The 11,369-nt window shown below is 39.4% G+C and overlaps 1 protein-coding gene across 1 annotated transcript; it reads left to right on the top strand.

Moving 5' to 3' along the window:
- Positions 1–8,881: 8,881 nt before the first annotated feature.
- On the top strand, positions 8,882–10,984 carry LOC134215534 (uncharacterized). The gene is made up of 4 exons (XM_062694698.1): positions 8,882–9,126; positions 9,413–9,694; positions 9,917–10,268; positions 10,686–10,984. Exons 1-4 carry the CDS (start codon positions 8,992–8,994, stop codon positions 10,838–10,840), a joined length of 924 nt encoding a protein of 307 aa, XP_062550682.1. The 5' UTR covers positions 8,882–8,991; the 3' UTR covers positions 10,841–10,984.
- Positions 10,985–11,369: the final 385 nt, after the last annotated feature.

The following is an 11,369-nucleotide window of genomic DNA, read 5'->3' as shown; positions in this document are numbered from 1 at the left end:
CAACACACATTGAAATAGCATTTTCTGTTTAGATCTTGCAATCTTAGCCTGTTGCACTGGTTTAATGGGGGCAATTTGTACAATACTCATTCTAAGCGACATAATCACTTCAACCACGTGGCAGGTTCACTTCCATAGATAAAGCATGTGGAGACATATGTCAATCACAGAAGTCATTCACAAAATCGTGCATTGAACGTGGTTGATATGCGTATAGAAACCATAAAACAAGTCTCGCGTAATTTTTTGAAAACGTCGTAAGTCCAAAACAGAGGCTCTTTGTTTACTTTCTCTTTCGATTATTACAAAGCCATTCTAACATTTACATTGGATTTTCCAGCACCGATCTGAAGAAAATTGCTTTGTCTAGTGTGCTGAGGTGAAAATATTGCAACAAATTTTAAACTAGCCTAGATATTAGCAAAAGAGAGCGTAATGAAAGAGAGTCTCTCATTTGGACTTACGACGTTTTCAAAAATCACGCGAGAAGTGCTCTATTTCTCGGCATAACTGTCCCGCCAAACTATTTTCATGATCGTTGTCGCAAATTCTACTTTTAGGTGAAAAATAAGAATGATTTCAATGAAATGAAGTCTTCTGAATGGTTCTGTGATGTAATAATCTTATATTGCATTATGATTATACGCCAGCAATGAAAATTAGTGTTCAATTTCAAATGCCAATTTCTCATTTGTCGTTTTTTGAATTTGGTACAAGCATGCGTAGAACGGCAGTGCCGGCAGGGATGCCAGATATACAGACATGTCTGTATTTATACAGACATTTGGTCTTTCATACAGACATCATACAGATTACAGACATTATACAGACTTTTGATTCAAGTTACAGACTTTTACAGACATTCTGTTTTCGGAAACTTTGTGCTGCTAAACAGAATCTTGTTGGGCTTTCCAATCAAACCATGTTGGCTTTTCAAACAATATCGTTATGGAGATTTTGTACGGAATTCTATAAGGATTTCAATCGATATCATTTTGGAATTCCCAGTGGAGCCTTTTAGGCTTCTGAACGGGATCCCTTTTGGGTTCCAAACAAAATCCTTATAGAATTCCAAACGGAAAGATTCTTTGATTCCTTTCGGAAACCTAGAAAGATTCCATTCAGAAGTCCAAAATTAATCCATTCTGAAGCCCAAAATGACAACCCAAAAGAATTCCATCAGGGTGCACAAAAGATATCCGTTCGTACGGATTTCCGTACAGAATTATGTGAACTTCCAAACGTAATCCTTTTGACTTTACTAATGGATCTTTTCCAGTTTCTGAACGAAATTCTTTTGGGTTCTCGAAAGGAATCACTCTGGGCTTCCAAAAAAATCCTTTTGGACTTTTAAACGGAAGTCTGATGGGATTCTGAACAAAATCGTTCTCGAATTCCGAACGGAATACTTTTGTTCTTCCGGACGGAATCCTTTTAAACTTTCGAAAGAAATACTTTTGGACTTTCAAGCGTTCTGGGCTTCTGTACGGAATCTTTTTCTGCTTCTGGAGAAGGGATTACGATTAGAATACTTATGGGATTTCCTACCGAAGCCCTAAAAGGGTTTTGTTCGCTAGCGCTAAAGGAATCGTTAGGAATCGTTAGAAGAGTTACTTTCGAAAGCCAAAAAGTGCTCCGTTCAGAAAACCATACAATCTCGGTTCGTAAACCCGAAACAAGTCTTTTCTCTTGGTTTCGAAATTATTCTGGACTTTACTTTCGAACGGATTCCTTCTAGACTTTCGAAAAGAACACTTTTGGAATTCTGAGTGGATGCATGGATTTTTTTTCTGTTTCTGTACTAGGGATATCCTTTTAGGATTCCGAAGCCAAAGTCAAAAGGATTTTGTTCGAAAGCATAAAGAGACTTTTATTCGGAAAACCCAAAAAAGTTCGAAAGACCAAGGGTTCTCCATTTGTAAATCCAAAAGATGACCGTTCCGTGCTTCGGGGTTTCGAACGGATTTATTCCTTCTATGCCTCTCCTCCGAACCGAACTCATTTGGACTTTCCAACGGATTTTCAGTTAGAAAAATGCGTAAATATTATCAACAACTTATTAGACAGAAGCTGTACGACCGTGATCAGTTCAAATTTAATTTTATTGGCATATCGGTCTCGATGCTGCTCGTATAGAGGAAGGGAGCAGCGTGTGTGCGAAAGCAGATGGGAAAGAAACGGAGTCCAAATGTTATCGCTAGGCAGCGACAAGTGTGAAAATGGTTGATAGGTGTTGAAGTATGCGAGGGCCATTTGAGAATAATTAAATTATCGAAGCGTCCGTCTTTGCCGTACATCCTTTCTGGGGATGGCTCGGGCAGTGAATGAAAGTCACTGTTACCGAGACTGGCTGTCAGCCAGTCGAAATGCCCTTACACAAATTATCCACAATCCACGCAACGGGCAGCTCCAGTGTGACCAACTTTTTTAACTAACCGAAAATTAACCAGACGAATAAAGTTCAATCAATAATAACCGAATGCTGAGCTGTTCATTTGTACTTCATGATTGCAGTTCTGACTATGATTACAAAATTTTTACTATTCATTCTTTTTCAACTTTGAAATTAATGAAACAAACGTTTATTCGTGTTTATTTGTTTCTTTCGAAACTGAAGTTGAAAAATCCCCGACTACTAGCAACACCGCGAAAGTAATAACAAAGCACTCACTAGCAAAATAAAGCAACGCTGCGCTTGCCGGCGTCTGTCAAATCTCCCAATCAAAACTGGCCTTTTCTGACAGGCAATTGGTTTCAAAAAGGGATAGTGAGATGTCTTATCTCATCTCAGTGATTTATCAATAAAATGAACACTAACCGAACCAATAAAGGTGCCCACAACCGAATTTCGCAGCCTTTTTGGAACGAGAAGAAAAAAAAATTCGCGCTAAAATTTTGATGGCAATCGACACTGGGCCTCAAAATAGATTAAATTTACTGTGTAAATACGCATTAGAACTCACTTTTTGAATTAAATCCTTTAATTTATGACACTTTGAAAAAGGCCAAAAAAACTTTCCTGTTGTTTTTCTTGTACGAAAAATTTATTTGTTTCTAGTTCAAAGTAGTGATGCCCATCCGGTTTGATATTGAGCACAAAACATCATGCTATTATAGCAAACAAATGACGGTTGTCAGAATGACAGCATCTCTTATCTGTCAAAAGATACATAGGGGTGCCCATAACCGAACGGTCCCCACAACCGAACCTCCTCCCCTAGTATCCCATTTAATTCCACCAAAATACGTATTTCAACCTCAATAGCTGCTTTACTTGTTTTCAGAATCTCGTACTTGACTCGGCTTAATCTTGTACTAACCTTTTGATTATTGAAACCTATTCTACGTTGTCAAAAGTGCATGGTTTTGAATAATTTTCTAATTCCTGCACCTTCCAAACTCCATACAGACAAATACAGACATTTTGCTGAGATTGATACAGACTTATGAAAATTGTATCTGGCATCCCTGAGTGCCGGCAATGTTCTATTTACGCTTCCATACCAACGGCGACAGAATCGCTGTCGCCAAGCGATAGAATCTCGTCGCGACTGTCGCGTCACATGTGTTTGAGGGAACCTTTAAACATTCAGGACGAGTGCAAAATTGAGAAAATGAAAATAGTTTAAAAACAGTATAACACTGTGCAAAACAAATATTTGCAGAAATGACAAATCGTGTACAGTCAAAACTTCAAATATTTGATGATGTTTGCCAGAGTCTATTACCACAGACAAACAGACATAACACTCGTCAAATTTCCATCGTTCACTGATTTACTGGTCAATTCAAATAATCATTAGTTGGCCAATCGATCACTCGTGGCGCTCGCATCGGATTTGCTCTAGTTTGACGTTTACTCACTACCGCCATCTGGCTCGTGATTTGCCCAACTAACTGAAATCAACAGATGTCGTTAGTGTTTGAACGACGATGAATTTGGTGAGTGAATGTTCAATGTGTTATGTCTGTTTGTCTGTGCTATTACCGTTGACCCCCGGTAATATGACCGTTTTTAATCTGAAACCTTTTTAATTTGAACCCCATTGGTTTGAACATCGTTCAAATTAAAAATGGTTCAAACGTCATTTACCACGTGGAATCGAGAGAAGAAAAATGGTACATCGTGAAATGGAACGCAGAATCAAAACAAACCAGCAAAGAGAGCAGCCAGAAACCGGTTTATCTGATGCGTATGAGGATCCAGAAGTTCAAATTAAAAATGAACCCTGTTAATATGATGAGGTACCGTTAAAATCATCGGGGGTCTACGGTACATATATTTATTTATTCATTTATTTACATAATCTCTTTATAATCGCATAAATAACCACTTAACAGTTTTCAAAGCTTACGCAACTATGTACTATTTTCTAACATAATAAAATAAGTAATTTCATACCAAAGTACTATTGGGAATTGAAGTGAATGGTCACATTTCGTTTGAAAGAGACAAATGTCATTTCGCTTCTATGATTATACGAGGTAATTCGTTCCAAATTTTAACAGCACGGGCACGAAAAGAATCTCTCAAATTATTAGAAAGGGCTCTAGGAACAATAAGTAGTAATGCTCGAGAAGAGCGGGCAACCTTGAAGAAGTTTCGGAGGTAAATTAGGGGGTCATTTATAATTTTATATGTTTGGATGCATGTTCTTAGAGTTGCGCAAAAAATGAAGTCAAATCTACCTATTGAACTGTCAAACCAAGCCAATATAAAGCAAAGCGTATATAGTCATACTTCGTGAGTCCGTTTTGTAGATTGCAAATTTACGTACGTACGATTTCCTGTCATGATGCGTCTCCGAATTTCTCTGCTGGTATCGTTATCGGAGGTCACCAGTGAGCCCAAGTACACGAATTCTTCAACCACCTCAATTTCGTCACCTCCAATACAAACTGGTGGTGGGTGGCTTACATTGACCTCTCTTGAGCCTCTTCCTATCATGTACTTCGTCTTCGACGTGTTGATCCGATTGGCTTCGCTTTTCAGTCTGATGTAGGCTTCCTCCATCCTATCAAAGTTACGTGCCATTATATTAATGTCGTCGGCGAAACCAAGTAACTGGTCGGACTTCGTGAAAATCGTACCTCTCGTGTCAATCCCTGCCCTTCGTATTACTCCCTCCATAGCGGTGTTGAATAGCAGACACGAAAGACCATCACCTTGCCGAACCCTCTGCGAGTTTCGAAGGGACTCGAGAATGCCCCTGAAACTCGAACTACGCACATTACCCGATCCATCGTCGCTTTGATCAAACGTATCATTTTATCCGGAAATCCGTTTTGGTGCATTAGCTGCCATAGCTGGGTCCGATCGATTGTATCATATGCGGCTTTGAAGTCGATACACAGATGATGTGTGGGCACGTTGTATTCGCGGCATTTCTGCAATACCTGACGTACGGTGAACACCTGGTCTGTGGCAGAGCGTTCACCCATAACCTGCGGCAGAACCTCATCCTCCCAAACCTTGGTAATAACCCAGTGCAGCGCTCTAGCCAGTGCCTCACCGCCGTGTTCAATCAGCCCTCCTGGTAGTTGGTCAACTCCAGGATCTTTGTTGTTTTCACCCGGCCGATCTCCTCCTGGATTTCCTGGAGGTTCGGAGCCGAAAGTCGCATGTCCTGCGCACGTGTTCCTAGGTTCATTACCATACCGCCACCAGGTGCTCTTCGCTGCCGCCACCTTTGGATTACCTTACGCTCGTTTGTAAACGTGAACGGTTTAACTTCTCATAGAACTTTCGTGTGTTATTAGCGCGGTACAGTTCCTCCGTCTCTTGCTCTTCACGGTCTCGATCTTTCTGCTGGCGCTTTTTCCTCCGAAAAATCGAATTTTATCTGCTCCGCGCCCGTTTGTATCGTGCCTCGTTCGCCCTCGTGCGGTGTCACAGCAATCTCGCCCATGCTGCATTCTTCTGCTCAACTAACTGCTCACATTCGCCGTCATACCAGTCGTTTCTCTGATCCGGAGCCACCGTGCCTAGTGCAGCGGTTGCGGTGCTTCCAATTCACTAAGGTAGTCGATATTCTTGCAGTGAAACTAACCGGTTTAAAACCAGTAGTTGTAGCAGGTGATTTCAATGCGTGGGCAGTGGACACTAACGCTAGAGATCATATCCTGCTAGAGTCTCTAGCGATATTAAACGTAATCCTCCTAAACGAAGGCCAAGAGCAAACGTTTAGAGAACCGAATGGTTATCCATGTATCAATGTGACCTTCTGTAGCGCGGGATGGTCGGTGGAGCCATACTGGAAGGTTTATGAGGGACATACTACCATAAGGAAGTATGTTTTATGGTTGGTTATACTCCCAAAGGAACCACAAGGCGGATCGGTGCTACTGATCCAGGATGGCGCACCTCACAGTTTAACCCGGAACGGTTAGAGGAGGTACTACGATGGGAAAGTCGGACAACAGGACTAAGCGGCGACAACTTAACCGAAGTACTAACACGTGCCTGCAGCATAACGATGCCAAGAAGGACCAAACTTCCCGGTAATCGACATCCAGTGTACTGATGGTCGCACACGATCGCAGATCTCCGTAGAACCTGTATTAGAGTAAAAGAAGGTTGCGACGTGCTAGAACAGACGCTGGAAGGGTCGATAGACGCCAGGTATTCCAGTCAGCGAGCAGAGCTCTGAACTACGAGATAAAATGTAGCAAAAGAGCCTGCTTTGATCAGCTGTGCAGGATAGCCAATGACACTCCAAGGGGGGATGCATACAGGATAGTGATGACTAGGACTCTGAGAGATCCTCACTAATAAAACGCGACGCGAGACAAGACATAACACTTATCGTTTTTACACTCGTTCTGAGAGATCCCCAGAGATGTTAGCCAGAATAGTATAGAAGGGTTGTTTCCGAAACATGAATCATCGAACTGGCCCGCTACACCGTACGAGTCAGTCGACGGGGTAGCGCTAGTGACTAACGAGGAACTTATCGTAGCTGCAAGAAAACTTAAGCTCAATAAGGCACCAGTCCTGGATGGTATTTCCAACCTGGTCCAAACACGCCATTCTTGCTGATCCAGATATGTTTAAAAGCTGCATCCAACGATGCCTGGATGAAGGAAACTTCCCAGACCGTTGGAAACGGCAGAATCTTGTGATTTTGCCGATGCCCGGCAATCTGACGGGAGATACAGACCTACTCGACACTGCTGGGAAGTTGCTAGAGAGGGTGATCCTGAATAGATTGTCTGACTATACGGAGTGTGCTGGTGGCTTATCTAGCAACCAGTATGGTTTCCGTATAGGTCGTTCTTCCATCGAACCAATTCGCCCAAGAAACAATTTTCAATTGAAGAAATGTCTCATCAAACTACCTTAATAAGCTAAATGTTTTACAATAGCTGTATTGATGTAGATGTAAACTGCTTCACAAATACTGTTCGCCCAAAAGTGGAGACATAATTCAACAACAGATGATACGTGGTTGTTGAAGCGCTGAACGTTTGCTGTTTATTTTATGAATATACCTGTTAATACATTTTTTCACAACTTATTGCACGGCGTTGCTGACGCCTTATGAACAAACACTTAGCGAACAAAGTTGTACAGCGAGTTGCTTTTCCATTGGCATACAAATATGGAATAAGCACTTACAAACAATTGATTAATTTTCAAGTTAATAAGCCTTATTTAGATGTTTTGAAGTTCTTCTTCAACAATTAACAAACTCTTTTTAATTACTGCTGTTCTTTGATTGTAATCAAAATGTTGAATATGATTTTATAACCCATGTTATTCAATTATTGATTGTTAAATAATTGCTAAGAAACATAGCATCAACAATTATTAAAACTATCATTTACAAAAAAAGTCAATTATTTTCATAGCCTGCGTTTTTGTAACTACTTTGTAATTACTAAACTTATGAACCACTGAAGAAATTTTTCAATAACCAAATGTATCGCAATCTCCACCGATGACTAGGCTCGATCTCCAGATCCTTTGATTCACTGCTGTCTGCATGCGTCCAACACCATCCTTGATGACATCTGGTAGAAAGTTGAAAGTAGTATTTAAAGTTTCAATTTATGAGCTGAATTATTCGATGTAGCCATATTTAAAAGACATCACATCAACTGCTTTATTCAATTGTTTCTTGACTTAAGAGTTAATGGAATCACAGAGTGTTAATGTTTGAACAAATATCGAATTAAACATTTCATCAATATCAATGGTGGCGATGCTCTTACTAAATTTAACATAAGCTGAATAAGCACATCTTAAACCATCTGGTAACACTGCTTCTTTGAATCGGCGCCAAACTGTCAACTCATCTCAAAACAAAAACAATTTGTGAAGTAAATTTCGACAGTACCGGTGCAAATTTTCTATTTTCCACCTCTTTTTCCTTAAAATGAGCAAAGGTATGTATTTTTAATGTTGTAAGAATGCTCCTCCGATTGAAGAACACTGTTTGTCCTTGCAGGAGATTATTTCTTGGTGGTGCAAACCATCGAAACTGGTAAGCCAGTATTAACGGTAGTGCCACATAAATGGGTTTGCGGAAATACTCTTTTGTGGCCCAACAAGCAAGCAAACGAGCTCCGTAAAAATGCAGCATCAACACCATCGCCTTCGTGGATAAAAATGTCTTGCTCGATCAAGCGTAAATTTATCCCTACATTCTCTGAGGCTGAGCAAGAGGCTGACGATCTTTCTGGCCAATCTACGGATGCATCGGACTTTGTTGTCATGCGCAGAAAAACTGCCAAAACAGCCTCGATTAAAAAAAACCGCTTGATCTGAATCATATGATAAATGACAATCGTAAGTAAACCTAAACATTCAATCCTTCTTCGTACAATTAGTTTTCTTAGTTTTATATTAATTTGAAAAAAATATTTCCAGAAGTATTGGAGCAAGCAACACAGTCTGTCGCACAGAAACATCCTTCGAATGTTGTGTCCACTGATCCGCGTGTATCCGTTGTCGCCCAGCCAGTCGAACAGATTTACTGTCATCCGGATATGAATAATTTGCTGGAAAAAACTCAAGGACCTGGGCTGATTTCCCAATCTGCACCTATAACAGATGCGTCCAACACATTAGTGGCGCCGATGGATACAATGGTGACGGAAGGATACGTTGTAAACATTCAGCAGGTAAGATAGCATTTAATGAAGGGTGAAAATTTGTGCCACAATGCAACAGAACATAGTTTAGTATGTAGTAATACATTGTTTAACCTTCAGGGCCTTAAAATCAAAACGTATGGCATTTAATCTCAAGTTATCCCATAAGCAAAATTAGTTTGCCAGCAGCTATTTAGGTAGCACTATTTGCGCATCCGAAAGATTTTTCATAAATCCACAATTTGTAACATTTCACCCAAAACGGTATTACCTATTGTATTACCTCTCATATATTATGTTTTTCACTTTTTTCCAGCCCGATGCAGACAGAATCATCAGAGAAGTTTCGGATAAGATCGAACAGGTCTGTACAAGAGTGGCTACAGAGGCGACTAACTCAGTACTTGGCTCAATCCAAGTAATGTTGGCTAAAACATCAGCAATGTTGGAGATGAAAATAGATGCTGTTTCTCGCAGTAATACATGTTTGCATGATCAAGAGCCATCGTCGTCTTTCCAGTTTTCTCCAGTGACAACTATTGAGGGGCTGGACAATCTGGAAGAAAATCTGGAAAATGATGTGTACGCCAAACAGTTGGTAAGTGCAACTTTGACGATAGTTTGACACGCGCATCGAATTTATTTGAGTTTGTTGTTTCCTTTTATTGATACATATTCCAAGTTCTAAGTCTGTTTGTCTATGTTAAGTTCAGAAAAAAAAAATCAGTTATTATTACTTTATTCGACTCGTCACACTATATTTACGAAGCCCAATGGTAATGGTAATACAGTTAAATGATATTTTTTTCCTCACTTACAGTTTGCATACATGAAAAGGATTATTGGACATAGTGGCGATGATTGTAATGGACTCAATATTGCTTATGGTCTGGTTGATCACATCTTCGACAGGAAGTTAATGCTTGTCTGTTCTTGGACTGGAGAAAGTAAAGGAGAAACCACTAAGTATCCTTTAAAGAAATGTGTCAATATTCTTGACCTTTTCTTCAAACTAATTCGTAGCGTGAATAACACATTTTCGCGTTTACTTCTTGAGGACTTTTTCAAGAGAGTAACGAGAAACTCAAAGAAACGGAGCGAGGCAAAAGGGAAGCGGCAATCCTCAGTTCATCGTAGAGCAAAGACAAAAGCGGCTCGAAAATACCATGGAAGTAAGTATATCGTTAATCAAGCTAAAACCGAAATGGGGGACTATCAAAGTTTCGTGCAACCCGTACGTAAAACCTAATTTCGCTAGTAACGTGCTAGTCTATATTCGGGCCTAATTAGATCAGCGCACTACTACAAAGTTAGGTTTAACGTACCGGTTGCGAGAAAATCCAACTTTGATAGTACCTCATTCCGGTTTTCAATTTGACTACTATGTATCACCTTTCAAAATGTGCTTTTGTTTTCAACTGTTTCACATTCAAATTAAAAAAAAACACTACCATAGTCACAGATAATTGTATAAATAGTGTACTTTTCTATAGTCTGCCTATAGCTCAAACACACAATGTATTTTTTTACTAGTTTCGCACTAGTTTAAAATTTTCGCACTAGTTTTAAATTTAATAATATAATTCCAGGTGATAAGCATGTTCTGGATGAACATCAGCATCCTACAGCAGTTATTGAACCGGAACAAGTGCTTACAGCCAACGACATTGAAGGAGAAATGGAATCAGAATCGAACTCAGAACATGAATATGAGGAAGATTCATATGACTTCAACGATGAATAATTTGAGTGATTTGTTGATTAGTAATCTTTTGCTACTTCTGATGAGATGCGAACAACATAAGTGAATAATTTGATTTCTCTAACATGTTTTCTTAAATATATCATTTGTTTTTATTGAATACTTATAAAATTACTATTAGATAGAACCTTAATCATATTTCTGACGCTGTAAGTGTTTATCGAAATGATATTTCATTATTTCGGAAAAGTGTGTAATAGAGGAATAAAAACGTAGCTGCTCAGCTTGTAGGAGATTACTACAAATTTACATAAAATATCTTCCACTTTGAATGTTTGCGCAATTTTTGAACCAGATATTTGAGCTTTGTAAATGTGCAAAAAAGAAGATCGAATAGGTAGCTCAAAAAAGTCAGTCTGATTAGCCAACGCTTTTCCGTGTATCAAGATACTATTATCTGAATCAACTGTAGCGTCAATCATTTGAACAATTTCAAATTTTTTTGTCAAGAACCATGAATTTTTAAATACATTGTTGATTTCAAAACCTTGGCGTATTTTACACTTTACTT

This window comes from Armigeres subalbatus, chromosome 2, assembly GCF_024139115.2.
Source record: "Armigeres subalbatus isolate Guangzhou_Male chromosome 2, GZ_Asu_2, whole genome shotgun sequence".
In the NCBI taxonomy this organism is placed as follows: domain Eukaryota; kingdom Metazoa; phylum Arthropoda; class Insecta; order Diptera; family Culicidae; genus Armigeres; species Armigeres subalbatus.
The sequence above is the reverse complement of the archived record's forward strand: the minus strand, read 5'-3'. Positions and strand labels throughout refer to the sequence as shown.